The 16,424-nt window shown below is 59.7% G+C and overlaps 1 protein-coding gene across 1 annotated transcript in view; it reads left to right on the top strand.

The window, feature by feature from the left end:
• Positions 1-16,424, top strand: part of LOC140387106 (DNA-binding death effector domain-containing protein 2-like) — a 31,777-nt gene that overhangs the window by 524 nt on the left and 14,829 nt on the right. Inside the window, exons 2-3 of the mRNA XM_072470116.1 lie at positions 14,799-14,874; positions 15,548-15,658. Coding sequence (XP_072326217.1) covers positions 14,799-14,874; positions 15,548-15,658 — 187 coding nt within the window. The remainder of the gene's footprint in view (positions 1-14,798; positions 14,875-15,547; positions 15,659-16,424) is intronic.

Below are 16,424 nucleotides of genomic sequence, written 5' to 3'. Positions count from 1 at the left end.
CAAATTTGGAATACTGCGTACAGTTCTGGTCGCCACATTACCAAAAGGATCTGGATGCTTTGGAGAGGGTGCAGAGGAGGTTCACCAGGATGTTGCCTGGTATGGAGGGCGCTAGCTATGAAGAGAGGTTGAGTAGATTAGGATTATTTTCATTAGAAAGGAGGAGGTTGAGGGGGGTCTCATTGAGGTCTACAAAATCATGAGAGGTATAGACAGGGTGGATAGCAAGAAGCTTTTTCCCAGAGCGGGGGACTCAATTACTAGGGGTCACGAGTTCAAGGTGAGAGGGGAAAAGTTTCAGGAGATAAACATGGAAAGTTCTTTACGCAGAGGGTGGTGGGTGCCTGGAACGCATTGCCGGCGAAGGTGGTAGAGGCGGGCACGTTAGCATCATTTAAGATGTATCTAGACAGATACATGAATGGGCAGGGAGCAGAGGGATACAGATCCTTAGAAAATAGGCGACAGTTTTAGATAGAGGATCTGGATCGGCGCAGGCTTGGAGGGCCGAAGGGCCTGTTCCTATGCTGTCATTTTTCTTTGTTCTTTGAATGGTAGCATTTATTGCAAAAGGACTGGAAAAGTATTGTTGCAATTGTATAGAGTATGGGGCAGCACCCTGGCACATTGGTTAGCACTGCTTCCTCACGCCGCCCAGGACCCGGATTTGATCCCGGCCACGGAGTTTACACATTCTCCCTATGTCTGCATGGGTCTCGTCCCCACAACGCAAAAATATGTGCAGGGAGGTGAATTGACTACGCTAAATTGCCCCTTAATTGGAAAAATGAATTAGATCATGAAAAATGAAAATCGCTTATTGTCACAAGTAGGCTTCAATGAAGTTACTGTGAAAAGCCCCATGTCACCTCGTTCCGGCGCCTGTTCGGGAGACTGTTACGGGAATTGAACTGTGCTGCTGTCCTGCCTTGGTCTGCTTTCAAAGCCAGTGATTTAGCCCTGTGCTAAACAGCCTCTCATACAATTTACAGTGCAGAAGGAAGCCATTCAGCCCATCGAGTGCTCTGACCCTTTGAAAGAGCACCCTACCTAAGCCCATATCTCCACCCTATCTAATAACCCCACCTAACCTTTTTGGACACTAAGGGGCAATTTAGCATAACCTGCACACCTTTGGCTGTGGGAGGAAACTGGAGCACCCGGAGGAAACCAACGCAGACACGGGGAGAAAGTACATATTCCACACAGTCACCCGAGGCCGGAATTTAACCCGGGACTCGGTAGTTGTGAACCTGGTACTCTAAATTTATTTATTTTTTATTTTAAAAAGCAATTGTATAGTCCACTTTGGTCTCCTTATTTGAGGAACGAAGTAGTATTGGAAACAGTTCAGAGGAGGTTCGGCAGATTGATTCGGGGGATGAGGGGGTTGATGTACGAGGAGATAAACAGTCTGGGCTTGTACTCACTGGAGTTTAGAATTTTTTTTAATTTCTGTCCCCCCGGCCCTCCGCCCCTCCTGCCCCCCATCCTCCGCCCCCCCCCACCCTCCTGCCCCCCACCCTCAGCCCCTCCTGCCCCCTCACCCTCAGCCCCTCCTGCCCCCCCCACCCTCAGCCCCTCCTGCCCCCCCACCCTCAGCCCTTCTGCCCCCCCACCCTCAGCCCCTCCTGCCCCCCCACCCTCAGCCCCTCCTGCCCCCCCACCCTCAGCCCCTCCTGCCCCCCCCACCCTCAGCCCCTCCTGCCCCCCCACCCTCAGCCCCTCCTGCCCCCCCACCCTCAGCCCCTCCTGCCCCCCCACCCTCAGCCCCTCCTGCCCCCCCCACCCTCAGCCCCTCCTGCCCCCCCCACCCTCAGCCCCTCCTGCCCCCTCACCCTCAGCCCCTCCTGCCCCCCCACCCTCAGCCCCTCCTGCCCCCCCACCCTCAGCCCCTCCTGCCCCCCCACCCTCAGCCCCTCCTGCCCCCCCACCCTCAGCCCCTCCTGCCCCCCCACCCTCAGCCCCTCCTGCCCCCCCACCCTCAGCCCCTCCTGCCCCCCCCCACCCTCAGCCCCTCCTGCCCCCCCCCTCAGCCCCTCCTGCCCCCCCCCCCCTCAGCCCCTCCTGCCCCCCCACCCTCAGCCCTCCTGCCCCCCCACCCTCAGCCCCTCCTGCCCCCCCACCCTCAGCCCCTCCTGCCCCCCCACCCTCGGCCCCTCCTGCCCCCCCACCCTCGGCCCCCTCCTGCCCCCCCACCCTCGGCCCCTCCTGCCCCCCCACCCTCGGCCCCTCCTGCCCCCCCACCCTCGGCCCCTCCTGCCCCCCCCCACCCTCGGCCCCTCCTGCCCCCCCCCCCCTCGGCCCCTCCTGCCCCCCCCCCCTCGGCCCCTCCTGCCCCCCCCCTCGGCCCCTCCTGCCCCCCCCCCCTCGGCCCCTCCTGCCCCCCCCCCTCGGCCCCTCCTGCCCCCCCCCCTCGGCCCCTCCTGCCCCCCCCCCTCGGCCCCTCCTGCCCCCCCCCCTCGGCCCTCCTGCCCCCCCCCTCGGCCCCCTCCTGCCCCCCCCTCGGCCCCTCCTGCCCCCCCCCCTCGGCCCCTCCTGCCCCCCCCCTCGGCCCCTCCTGCCCCCCCCTCGGCCCCTCCTGCCCCCCCCCTCGGCCCCTCCTGCCCCCCCCTCGGCCCCTCCTGCCCCCCACCCTCGGCCCCCTCCTGCCCCCACCCTCGGCCCCTCCTGCCCCACCCTCGGCCCCTCCTGCCCCCACCCTCGGCCCTCCTGCCCCCACCCTCGGCCCTCCTGCCCCCACCCTCGGCCCCTCCTGCCCCCACCCTCGGCCCCTCCTGCCCCCACCCTCGGCCCCTCCTGCCCCCACCCTCGGCCCCTCCTGCCCCCACCCTCGGCCCCTCCTGCCCCCACCCTCGGCCCCTCCTGCCCCCACCCTCGGCCCCTCCTGCCCCCACCCTCGGCCCCTCCTGCCCCCACCCTCGGCCCCTCCTGCCCCCACCCTCGGCCCCTCCTGCCCCCACCCTCGGCCCCTCCTGCCCCCACCCTCGGCCCCTCCTGCCCCCACCCTCGGCCCCTCCTGCCCCCACCCTCGGCCCTCCTGCCCCCACCCTCGGCCCCTCCTGCCCCCACCCTCGGCCCCTCCTGCCCCCACCCTCGGCCCCTCCTGCCCCACCCTCGGCCCCTCCTGCCCCCACCCTCGGCCCCTCCTGCCCCCACCCTCGGCCCCTCCTGCCCCCACCCTCGGCCCCTCCTGCCCCCACCCTCGCCCCTCCTGCCCACCCTCGCCCTCCTGCCCCACCCTCGGCCCCTCCTGCCCCCACCCTCGGCCCCTCCTGCCCCCACCCTCGGCCCCTCCTGCCCCCACCCTCGGCCCCTCCTGCCCCCACCCTCGGCCCCTCCTGCCCCCACCCTCGGCCCCTCCTGCCCCCACCCTCGGCCCCTCCTGCCCCCACCCTCGGCCCCTCCTGCCCCCACCCTCGGCCCCTCCTGCCCCCAACCTCGGCCCCTCCTGCCCCCACCCTCGGCCCCTCCTGCCCCCACCCTCGGCCCCTCCTGCCCCCACCCTCGGCCCCTCCTGCCCCCACCCTCGGCCCCTCCTGCCCCCACCCTCGGCCCCTCCTGCCCCCACCCTCGGCCCTCCTGCCCCCACCTCGCTGCCCCCTGCCCCCACCCTCGGCCCCTCCTGCCCCCCCCACCCTCGGCCCCTCCTGCCCCCCCCACCCTCGGCCCCTCCTGCCCCCCCCACCCTCGGCCCCCCTGCCCCCCCCACCCTCGGCCCTCCTGCCCCCCCCACCCTCGGCCCCTCCTGCCCCCCCCACCCTCGGCCCCTCCTGCCCCCCCACCCTCGGCCCCTCCTGCCCCCCCCACCCTCGGCCCCTCCTGCCCCCCCCACCCTCGGCCCCTCCTGCCCCCCCACCCACCCTCGGCCCCTCCTGCCCCCCCCCCACCCTCGGCCCCTCCTGCCCCCCCCCCCACCCTCGGCCCCTCCTGCCCCCCCCCCCCACCCTCGGCCCCTCCTGCCCCCCCCCCCCACCCTCGGCCCCTCCTGCCCCCCCCCCCACCCTCGGCCCCTCCTGCCCCCCCCCCACCCTCGGCCCCTCTGCCCCCCCCCCCACCCTCGGCCCCTCCTGCCCCCCCCCCCCACCTCGGCCCCTCCTGCCCTCCCCCCACCCTCGGCCCCTCCTGCCCCCCCCCACCCTCGGCCCCTCCTGCCCCCCCCCACCCTCGGCCCCTCCTGCCCCCCCCCACCCTCGGCCCCTCCTGCCCCCCCCCCACCCTCGGCCCCTCCTGCCCCCCCCCCACCCTCGGCCCCTCCTGCCCCCCCCCCACCCTCGGCCCTCCTGCCCCCCCCACCCTCGGCCCCTCCTGCCCCCCCCCACCCCTCGGCCCTCCTGCCCCCCCCCCCACCCTCGGCCCCTCCTGCCCCCCCCCCCCCCTCGGCCCCTCCTGCCCCCCCCACCCTCGCCCCCTCCTGCCCCCCCCACCCTCGGCCCCTCCTGCCCCCCCCACCCTCGGCCCCTCCTGCCCCCCCCACCCTCGGCCCCTCCTGCCCCCCCACCCTCGGCCCCTCCTGCCCCCCCCACCCTCGGCCCTCCTGCCCCCCCCACCCTCGGCCCCTCCTGCCCCCCCCACCCTCGGCCCCTCCTGCCCCCCCACCCTCGGCCCTCCTGCCCCCCCCACCTCGGCCCCTCCTGCCCCCCCCACCCTCGCCCTCCTGCCCCCCACCCTCGGCCCCTCCTGCCCCCCCCACCCTCGGCCCCTCCTGCCCCCCCCACCCTCGGCCCTCCTGCCCCCCCCACCCTCAGCCCCTCCTGCCCCCCCCACCCTCAGCCCCTCCTGCCCCCCCCCACCCTCAGCCCCTCCTGCCCCCCCCACCCTCAGCCCCTCCTGCCCCCCCCACCCTCAGCCCCTCCTGCCCCCCCCACCCTCAGCCCCTCCTGCCCCCCCCACCCTCAGCCCCTCCTGCCCCTCCCCACCCTCAGCCCTCCTGCCCCCCACCCTCAGCCCCTCCTGCCCCCCACCCTCAGCCCCTCCTGCCCCCACCCTCAGCCCCTCCTGCCCCCACCCTCAGCCCCTCCTGCCCCCCACCCTCAGCCCCTCCTGCCCCCCACCCTCAGCCCCTCCTGCCCCCCACCCTCAGCCCCTCCTGCCCCCCACCCTCAGCCCCTCCTGCCCCCCACCCTCAGCCCCTCCTGCCCCCCCCCCACACTCAGCCCCTCCTGCCCCCCCCCCACACTCAGCCCCTCCTGCCCCCCCCCCACACTCAGCCCCTCCTGCCCCCCCACCCTCAGCCCCTCCTGCCCTCAGCCCCTTCTGCCCCCCTCAGCCCCCTCCCGTCTCCCCACCCTCAGCCCCTCCCGTCTCCCCACCCTCAGCCCCTCCTGCCCCCCACCCTCAGCCCCTCCTGCCCCCCACCCTCAGCCCCTCCTGCCCCCCCCACCCTCAGCCCCTCCTGCCCCCCCCCCACACTCAGCCCCTCCTGCCCCCCCCACCCTCAGCCCTCCTGCCCTCAGCCCCTTCTGCCCCCCCCACCCTCAGCCCCTCCCGTCTCCCCACCCTCAGCCCTCCCGTCTCCCCCACCCTCAGCCCCTCCTGCCCTCAGCCCCTTCTGCCCCACCCTCAGTCCCTCCCGTCTGCCCCACCCTCAGTCCCTCCCGTCTGCCCCACCCTCAGTCCCTCCCGTCTCCCCCACCCTCAGTCCCTCTCCCGTCTCCCCCACCCTCAGTCCCTCCCGTCTCCCCCACCCTCAGTCCCTCCGTCTCCCCCACCCTCAGTCCTCCCGTCTCCCCCACCCTCAGTCCCTCCCGTCTCCCCCACCCTCAGTCCCTCCCGTCTCCCCCACCCTCAGTCCCTCCCGTCTCCCCCACCCTCAGTCCCTCCCGTCTCCCCCACCCTCAGTCCCTCCCGTCTCCCCCACCCTCAGTCCCTCCCGTCTCCCCCACCCTCAGTCCCTCCCGTCTCCCCCCACCCTCAGTCCCTCCCGTCTCCCCCACCCTCAGTCCCTCCCGTCTCCCCCACCCTCAGTCCCTCCCGTCTCCCCACCCTCAGTCCCTCCCGTCTCCCCCACCCTCAGTCCCTCCCGTCTCCCCCACCCTCAGTCCCTCCCGTCTCCCCCACCCTCAGTCCCTCCCGTCTCCCCCACCCTCAGTCCCTCCCGTCTCCCCCACCCTCAGTCCCTCCCGTCTCCCCCACCCTCAGTCCCTCCCGTCTCCCCCACCCTCAGTCCCTCCCGTCTCCCCCACCCTCAGTCCCTCCCGTCTCCCCACCCTCAGTCCCTCCCGTCTCCCCCACCCTCAGTCCCTCCCGTCTCCCCACCCTCAGTCCCTCCCGTCTCCCCCACCCTCAGTCCCTCCCGTCTCCCCCACCCTCAGTCCCTCCCGTCTCCCCCACCCTCAGTCCCTCCCGTCTCCCCCACCCTCAGTCCCTCCCGTCTCCCCCACCCTCAGTCCCTCCCGTCTCCCCCACCCTCAGTCCCTCCCGTCTCCCCCACCCTCAGTCCCTCCCGTCTCCCCCACCCTCAGTCCCTCCCGTCTCCCCCACCCTCAGTCCCTCCCGTCTCCCCACCCTCAGTCCCTCCCGTCTCCCCCACCCTCAGTCCCTCCCGTCTCCCCCACCCTCAGTCCCTCCCGTCTCCCCCACCCTCAGTCCCTCCCGTCTCCCCCACCCTCAGTCCCTCCCGTCTCCCCCACCCTCAGTCCCTCCCGTCTCCCCCACCCTCAGTCCCTCCCGTCTCCCCCACCCTCAGTCCCTCCCGTCTCCCCCACCCTCAGTCCCTCCCGTCTCCCCCACCCTCAGTCCCTCCCGTCTCCCCCACCCTCAGTCCCTCCCGTCTCCCCCACCCTCAGTCCCTCCCGTCTCCCCCACCCTCAGTCCCTCCCGTCTCCCCCACCCTCAGTCCCTCCCGTCTCCCCCACCCTCAGTCCCTCCCGTCTCCCCCACCCTCAGTCCCTCCCGTCTCCCCCACCCTCAGTCCCTCCCGTCTCCCCCACCCTCAGTCCCTCCCGTCTCCCCCACCCTCAGTCCCTCCCGTCTCCCCCACCCTCAGTCCCTCCCGTCTCCCCCACCCTCAGTCCCTCCCGTCTCCCCCACCCTCAGTCCCTCCCGTCTCCCCCACCCTCAGTCCCTCCCGTCTCCCCCACCCTCAGTCCCTCCCGTCTCCCCCACCCTCAGTCCCTCCCGTCTCCCCCACCCTCAGTCCCTCCCGTCTCCCCCACCCTCAGTCCCTCCCGTCTCCCCCACCCTCAGTCCCTCCCGTCTCCCCCACCCTCAGTCCCTCCCGTCTCCCCCACCCTCAGTCCCTCCCGTCTCCCCCACCCTCAGTCCCTCCCGTCTCCCCCACCCTCAGTCCCTCCCGTCTCCCCCACCCTCAGTCCCTCCCGTCTCCCCCACCCTCAGTCCCTCCCGTCTCCCCCACCCTCAGTCCCTCCCGTCTCCCCCACCCTCAGTCCCTCCCGTCTCCCCCACCCTCAGTCCCTCCCGTCTCCCCCACCCTCAGTCCCTCCCGTCTCCCCCACCCTCAGTCCCTCCCGTCTCCCCCACCCTCAGTCCCTCCCGTCTCCCCCACCCTCAGTCCCTCCCGTCTCCCCCACCCTCAGTCCCTCCCGTCTCCCCCACCCTCAGTCCCTCCCGTCTCCCCCACCCTCAGTCCCTCCCGTCTCCCCCACCCTCAGTCCCTCCCGTCTCCCCCACCCTCAGTCCCTCCCGTCTCCCCCACCCTCAGTCCCTCCCGTCTCCCCCACCCTCAGTCCCTCCCGTCTCCCCCACCCTCAGTCCCTCCCGTCTCCCCCACCCTCAGTCCCTCCCGTCTCCCCCACCCTCAGTCCCTCCCGTCTCCCCCACCCTCAGTCCCTCCCGTCTCCCCCACCCTCAGTCCCTCCCGTCTCCCCCACCCTCAGTCCCTCCCGTCTCCCCCACCCTCAGTCCCTCCCGTCTCCCCCACCCTCAGTCCCTCCCGTCTCCCCCACCCTCAGTCCCTCCCGTCTCCCCCACCCTCAGTCCCTCCCGTCTCCCCCACCCTCAGTCCCTCCCGTCTCCCCCACCCTCAGTCCCTCCCGTCTCCCCCACCCTCAGTCCCTCCCGTCTCCCCCACCCTCAGTCCCTCCCGTCTCCCCCACCCTCAGTCCCTCCCGTCTCCCCCACCCTCAGTCCCTCCCGTCTCCCCCACCCTCAGTCCCTCCCGTCTCCCCCACCCTCAGTCCCTCCCGTCTCCCCCACCCTCAGTCCCTCCCGTCTCCCCCACCCTCAGTCCCTCCCGTCTCCCCCACCCTCAGTCCCTCCCGTCTCCCCCACCCTCAGTCCCTCCCGTCTCCCCCACCCTCAGTCCCTCCCGTCTCCCCCACCCTCAGTCCCTCCCGTCTCCCCCACCCTCAGTCCCTCCCGTCTCCCCCACCCTCAGTCCCTCCCGTCTCCCCCACCCTCAGTCCCTCCCGTCTCCCCCACCCTCAGTCCCTCCCGTCTCCCCCACCCTCAGTCCCCCCCGTCTCCCCCACCCTCAGTCCCCCCCGTCTCCCCCACCCTCAGTCCCCCCCGTCTCCCCCACCCTCAGTCCCCCCCGTCTCCCCCACCCTCAGTCCCCCCCGTCTCCCCCACCCTCAGTCCCCCCCGTCTCCCCCACCCTCAGTCCCCCCCGCCTCCCCCACCCTCAGTCCCCCCCGCCTCCCCCACCCTCAGTCCCTCCCGCCTCCCCCACCCTCAGTCCCTCCCGCCTCCCCCACCCTCAGTCCCTCCCGCCTCCCCCACCCTCAGTCCCTCCCGCCTCCCCCACCCTCAGTCCCTCCCGCCTCCCCCACCCTCAGTCCCTCCCGCCTCCCCCACCCTCAGTCCCTCCCGCCTCCCCCACCCTCAGTCCCTCCCGCCTCCCCCACCCTCAGTCCCTCCCGCCTCCCCCACCCTCAGTCCCTCCCGCCTCCCCCACCCTCAGTCCCTCCCGCCTCCCCCACCCTCAGTCCCTCCCGTCTCCCCCACCCTCAGTCCCTCCCGTCTCCCCCACCCTCAGTCCCTCCCGTCTCCCCCACCCTCAGTCCCTCCCGTCTCCCCCACCCTCAGTCCCTCCCGTCTCCCCCACCCTCAGTCCCTCCCGTCTCCCCCACCCTCAGTCCCTCCCGTCTCCCCCACCCTCAGTCCCTCCCGTCTCCCCCACCCTCAGTCCGAGTTTAGAAGTATGATGCCCTCTGGAGTTTAGAAGGATGGGAGGAGATCTGATCGAGGTGTATAAAATACTAAAAGGGATTGATAAAGTAAATGTAAAGCAATTTAGAACAAAGAGGTTGCAGATATAGGTTAATAGGCAGTAGATTTAAAGCGGAGATGAGGGTGGTGAATTTATGGAACTAACTGCCCCATAGTGCAGTGGAGTCCGAATCATTAAATGGTTTCAAGAGGAGATATATTTCTGATTGATTCAAAAATGGGTTTAAGGGATATAGAACACAGAACATTACAGCGCAGTACAGGCCATTAGAGCCGACCTGTGAAACCACTCTAAAGCCCATCTACACTATTCCCTTATCGTCCATATGTCTATCCTATGACCATTTGAATGCCCTTAGTGTTGGCGAGTCCACTACTGTTGCAGGCAGGGCATTCATTCCATGCCCTTACTACTCTCTGAGTAAAGAACCTACCTCTGACATCTGTCCTATATTTCTCTCCCCTCAACTTAAAGCTGTGTCCTCTCCATACCAGGCTGTGCTAGACATCACCATCTGAGGAAAAACGCTCTCACTGTCCACCCTATCTAATCCCTGATCATCTTGTATGCTTCAATTAAGTCACCTCTTAACGTTCTTCTCTCTAACGAAAACGGCCTCAAGTCCCTCAGCCTTCCCTCATAAGATCTTTCCTCCATACCAGGCAACATTCTGGTAAATCTCCTCTGCACCCTTTCCAATGCTTCCACATCCTTCCTATAATACAGCGACCAGAATTGCACGCAATACTCCAAATGCGGCCGCACCAGAGTTTTGTACAGCTGCAATATGACCTCATGGCTCCGAAACTCAATCCCTCTACCAATAAAAGCTAACACACCGTACGCCTTAACAACCCTCTCAACCCGGGTGGCAACTTTCAGGGATCTATGTACATGGTCACCGAGATCTCTGCTCATCCACGCTACCAAGAATCTTACCATTAGCCCAGTACTCTGTCTTCCTGTTATTCCTTCCAAACTGAATCACCTCGCACTTTTCTGCATTAAACTCCATTTGCCACCTCTCAGCCCAGCGCTGCAGCTTATCTATGTCCCTCTGTAACTTGTAACATCCTTCCGCACTATCCACAACTCCACCGACTTTAGTGTCATCTGCAAATTTACTCACCCATCCTTCTACGCCCTCCTCCAGGTCATTTATAAAAATGACAAACAGCAGTGGCCCCAAAACAGATCCTTGTGGTACACCACTAGTAACTGGACTCCAGTCTGAACATTTCCCATCAACCACCACCCTTTGTCTTCTTCCAGCTAGCCAATTTCTGATCCAAACTGCTAAATCACCCTGAATCCCATGCCTCCATATACACCACATCAACTGCTTTACCCTCATCCACCTGTTTGGTCACCTTCTCAAAGAACTCCTAAGGTTTGTGAGGCATGACCTACCCTTCACAAAACCGTGTTGACTATCTCTAATCAAATTATTCCTTTCCATATGAGTATACATCCTATCTCTTCTAAACCTTTCCAAGACTTTGCACACAACAGAAGTAAGGCTCGCTGGTCTATTGTTACCGAGGATTGTCTGTACTCCCCTTCTTGAACAAGGGACAACATTTGCTATCCTCCAGTCTTCTGGCACTATTCCTGTAGACAATGAAGACATAAAGATCAAACCCAAAGGCTCAGCAATCTCCCCTCTAGTTTCCCAGAGAATCCTAGATAAATCCCATCCGGCCCAGGGGACTTATCTATTTTCACACTTTCCAGAATTGCTAACAACACCTCCTTATGAACCTCAAGCCCTTCTAGTCTAATAGCCTGAATCTCAGTATTCTCCTCGACAACATTGTCTTTTTCCTGTGTGAATACTGACGAAAAATATTCATTTAGCACCTCTCCTATCTCCTCGGACTCCACGCACAACTTCCCACTACTGTCCTTGACTGGAACTACTGTTCCCCTAATCATTCTTTTATTCCCGACACATCTATAGAAAGCTTTAGGGTTATCCTTGATCCCACCTGCCAAAGACTTTTCATGAGAGGTGGCAAATGGAGTTTAATGTAGAGAAGTGTGAGGTGATTCACTTTGGAAGGAATAACAGGAATGCGGAATATTTGGCTAATGGTAAAGTTCTTGGAAGTGTGGATGAGCAGAGGGATCTAGGCGTCCATGTACATAGATCCCTGAAAGTTGCCACCCAGGTTGATAGGGTTGTGAAGAAGGCCTATGGAGTGTTGGCCTTTATTGGTAGAGGGATTGAGTTCCGGAGTCAGGAGGTCATGTTGCAGCTGTACAAAACTCTGGTACGGCCGCATTTGGAGTATTGCGTACAGTTCTGGTCACCGCATTATAGGAATGACGTGGAGGCTTTGGAGCGGGTGCAGAGGAGATTTACCAGGATGTTGCCTGGTCTGGAGGGAAAATCTTATGAGGAAAGGCTGATGGACTTGAGGTTGTTTTCGTTGGAGAGAAGAAGGTTAAGAGGAGACTTAATAGAGGCATACAAAATGATCAGGGGGTTAGATAGGGTGGACAGTGAGAGCCTTCTCCCGCGGATGGAAATGGCTGGCACGAGGGGACATAGCTTTAAACTGAGGGGTAATAGATATAGGACAGAGGTCAGAGGTAGGTTCTTTACGCAAAGAGTAGTGAGGCCGTGGAATGCCCTACCTGCAACAGTAGTGAACTCGCCAACATTGAGGGCATTTAAAAGTTTATTGGATAAACATATGGATGATAATGGCATAGTGTAGGTTAGATGGCTTTTGTTTTGGTGCAACATCGTGGGCCGAAGGGCCTGTACTGCGCTGTATCGTTCTATGTCCCCTCCTGGCTCTTCTTAGCTCTCTCTTTAGGTCCTTCCTAGCTAACTTTTAACTCTCGAGCGCCCTAACTGAACATTCATGTCTCCTATGGGGGCAGGTAAGGAGGTGGCTTTGAGACCATTAAGAAATCATCCATGATCTGATTGAATGGCGGGCTGAATTGCCTACTTTTGCTCCTAATTCCTATGTTGAATGTTTTGAGGCGCTCACTCAGCTAGTAGGAGAACCTCTAGATATTGTCCAAATAACATTGTTGATCAGTTTCCACACAATTAACATGTGATACCAATGTGGAAATACACAACACTAATAGAATCATGGCAATATACTGTTGGTTGTGAACACGGGGGGGTGATGGGATGGTGAGTATACTGGTGCCTCAGGTGAAATATAAATCACAAATACAAAGCAAGTTCCCTGTTGCTTTCTCCATGGCAGCCCCATGGTCTGTCATAGATTATCATAGAATTTACAGTGCAGAAGGAGGCCACCCGGCCCATCGAGTCTGCACCGGCTCCTGGAAAGAGCACCCTACCCAAGGTCAACACCTCCACCCTATCCCCATAACCCAGTAACCCCACCCAATACTAAGGACAATTTTGGACACTAAGGGCAATTTATCATGGCCAATCCACCTAACCTGCACATCTTTGGACTGTGGGAGGAAACCGGAGCACCCGGAGGAAACCCACGCACACACTGGGAGGATGTGCAGACTCCGCACAGACAGTGACCCAAGCCGGAATCGAACCTGTGACCCTGGAGCTTTGAAGCAATTGTGCTATCCACAATGCTACCGTGCTACTGTCAGAGTTGGCTTGCCAATTGTTTTGAAATCTGACAATTTTGCATTGCAAGATGTAAGCCTGTCGATAACATGCCCCTCCTTTTCAGCAATGAGCAGAGAGTTATTTTGTCTCCAGCTTTGGAGTTATATTTCAGGGATTGAAATCCCTCTATGGTCTCCTGAGCCCCATCTCTATTTCCCCAGGCCCTGCACCCCTCCCGGATTTGCATTCCTCCTATTCTCCTTCATACCATTAGTGCAACATGATTTCTAATCCAAACCATGGCTGAAAATATAATGCTGGTTTTGTTCTGCAATTGACAACATTCTGCCAAAAATTGAGGTTAGCAGAAGGCTTAATTTCCCTGTTAAGAATTCGTTAGAAAAAGGATTCGGGCCTGAGGGTTGCTAGAACACAAGGCAGGAAGTAGAAGCTGGGGGTAGACTACAAAACATGAGCCTGCTGCACCATTTAATAAGGTGAGTCTCCCCAACTTACCCTATCCCCATATGGTATCGAAAAATCTGTCAATCTCAGTCACAAATATATTTGTGACTAAGATTGACTGATTTTATATGATTGAGCTTACCTGCTCTCTGGGGTAAAGAATTCCAAAGATTCACAACCCTCTCCAAAAATCTCTCCTCATCCGAGTCCTGAATGTTTCAATTTCCTGTTGAAAGTTGTTATTGATTGCACCAAAGAAATTCTCACTTCTCCCTAGGGTCTTTTGACAGTTTCACATATTATTCGCTACATGTCCCATTTGCTGGGACCTACACATAACAATGCCACAACTTCCGATTCAAGAGTCCAAATCATTGGTGTTTCTTGACAGTACATATAGCGGTGTGATACCACATCCAACTTCCTGCCAGTCATGGGAAACTTTCACAATCTCCTCAGTTTTGTAGCCATTTTTCAATCTGCTCTGCTTCGCACAAATCTCTCGCGCTGCACATTTATCAATCAGAGTCTAATTATATCACCATACCTTTGTCTATTTTGTTCAGCACAATCTTCCTTTTAGAAATAAATACTATATTCACAGCCTCTACGTGTTCTCTTATCGAATGTTTCACTCCGGATTCCAGAATGAGTTCTACAGGAATTACATTTGCAATCGAGGGTAACAGATTAGCTAGAATTGAGGATTGGTAAAAGAATAAGATTGGCAGTTCTATCTAGATCTATAAAGATCAGTGGGCTTCAGCCATTTACAATATATATAAACAACCTAGATGAGAGGACAGAGTGAATAGTATCCAAGTTTGCTGTGTTTCAAAGTTAGGTGGAGAAGTCAGCTGTAAGGAGAACAAAGGGATATAGGGACTAGCTAAGTGAGCAAGGTGATAGAGGAAGTCAAATGCATGGAAATGGTGAAATTACCTTGTGGTATGAAGATGAGGAAGGCAGAATTTTAATGAAACTGGGTGAGACTAGTCAATGTTGGTATGCAGAGGGAGTTTTTTGTCCTTGAATTTAACTTTGTGACTTGAGTCGAAGTACAGGCAGTAACTGGGGAAACCGCCTTTATTGAGAAGGAGCTGAAGTACAAGAGTAACAAAGTCTTGCTGCAATTATATAGGCATCGAGGCCACACCCAAAGTGTGTACAGTTCTGGTCTTGCCAAGGGAAGAAGTGCAGGAGACAGTTCAAAGAGGAGAGGCCAACCCGAATAGGTCTGGATTCTCCAGAGTTTAGAAAAATGACACCATCTCACTGGAATGTAGAAAATTTTGTAGAGGGCTTGATAGGCTAGGAATTCCCCTGGTTGGAAGTCTAGAATTAGACGGTCGGCCATTCAGTAGTAACTTGTCAGAAAGAATGAACAGGCCCTTTTCTCTAGAGAGGCAATCAGCAGAACACCTGATAAATTTCTTGCACTTTGATGGGGGAGATAAGGAGAAATTGAATGTGAAGAACAGTGTGAGAGGCATAAAGATGATGTGGGAGTTGCTGGAGTTGTGGAGATGGTTGTGATCATTTCAGAGCTCAGGAATTTAGTGGGGTTTTTGAGGAACTCCTCAGTGTTGCAAAGGAATTTAAACTTGGATCATGTCTGCTTCATGGTCATTACAGAAAACCCTACATGCTGAATCAGAGAACGTGTTGTGCTCTCCTATGTTCAATGCTGAGATTTATTGGTTTATTTGGAGTATGAGGGGAACAGATTTTAATTGATCAGGAAATCTCTTGGGAATCCATTCCAAAATGGTCACTGCATGGTCTGAAGCGGTCTTCGACAAAGCATTTTCCGTGTGTTTCCAACTTCCATACCACAACCCTCCCTGTTTGCAATCATGCTACTGACTTGCTGGGAGTAAACCAGTGGAGGCCTGCCACTTTGTTTTACCGTCTCTAATCAGACTTTACTTCGAACAGGAAAATACCATTCAAATAACAAAGAAAAATTACAGCACAGGAACAGGCCCTTTAGCCCTCCAAGCCTGCGCCGATCCAGATCCTCTATCTAAAACTGCTGCAATTCGCTGCAACAATTTTCATCGATTGATTCCATTTTTCATTTTCTCATTATATTCCTCTTTCTCGGAGAATAGATGTGAATTAATAATTGGTTTGCCTCACCCGATGTCACCACTCTGAACTGTGATGCCAAAAGGATTGGTCTGGCGTTCCTTCCTGCACTGATTGTAGCACAACAGACACATTATGATGCTACCAAATGTATTTGGTAGCTGCAAGGTTAATCCTGTATCAGCTATTAACTTAAAAATACCATGTAGAGAATGAAAATTATATACGCTTTGTCAGTGGGTTAGTTAACAGGATCATAACGCTCTCTTTTAACTTTCTCCATGCTCTTCCAGTGTCTCCTGAGAGGTGCCATTCTGGAGGTCCCGTGCCAAGTGCTGGAGAGCAGATGGAAAGCTGTTTGAATTCTGAGCGTTCTTATTCAACGCAAAGCGAATGGGAATCTGGTAATCTTCATTCAGTCTCATCTTCCTGTTCTATTAACAAACCTCACTTTCATGGTGGCTGGTATGTGACAGTTTGCACCTCTGACCCTGCACTGTAAATTCTATGTAAAATACACACAGTCACCAGAAAATGTGGGATGTGAAAGCTGAAAGTGTTTTTGAGGAACTTTTGGAAGACACTTGAAGGTAGTGAATAAAACAGCAACTGGCAATGATAGAGCAGCCAGAGTGGGGGGGGGGAGTTGATCTCCAAGGAGGGAAGAGTATCTGTGGGGGTGGCCAAGACAAGATCATAGCTGGTGAGGATGTATGAATAAAATTAATCCAGAGAGCCAGGCTGATGATATGGGGTGTGGCTTCAAATCCCGCTATGACACCTTGTGGAATTTAAACTCCGCTCGAGGCGATGCACTTTGGAAGGAGTAATTTGACAAGTAAGTATTCAATGAATGGCATGCCACTGGGAAGTTCTGAGGAACAAAGGGACCAAAACGTTTTGCACATAGATCTCTGAAGGCGTGGAAGGGCAAGTTAATAGGATGGTAAAAAAGGCATTCCGCACACTTGCCATTATCAATCGAGGCAGAGATTATAAAAGCATGGGGGTAATGTTAGAGTTGTATAGAACATTGGTGAGACCATAACTGGAGGACTGTGCAATTTTGGTCGCCACATTATAGCAAGGATGTGATTGCACTGGAGGGGGTGCAGAGGAGATTCACCAGGATGTTGCCTGGGATGGAGCATTTAAGTTATGAAGAGAGGT

This window comes from Scyliorhinus torazame, chromosome 12 (genome assembly GCF_047496885.1).
Source record: "Scyliorhinus torazame isolate Kashiwa2021f chromosome 12, sScyTor2.1, whole genome shotgun sequence".
NCBI classification, from domain to species: Eukaryota; Metazoa; Chordata; class Chondrichthyes; order Carcharhiniformes; family Scyliorhinidae; genus Scyliorhinus; species Scyliorhinus torazame.
This window is presented reverse-complemented; position numbering and strand designations above follow the sequence as displayed.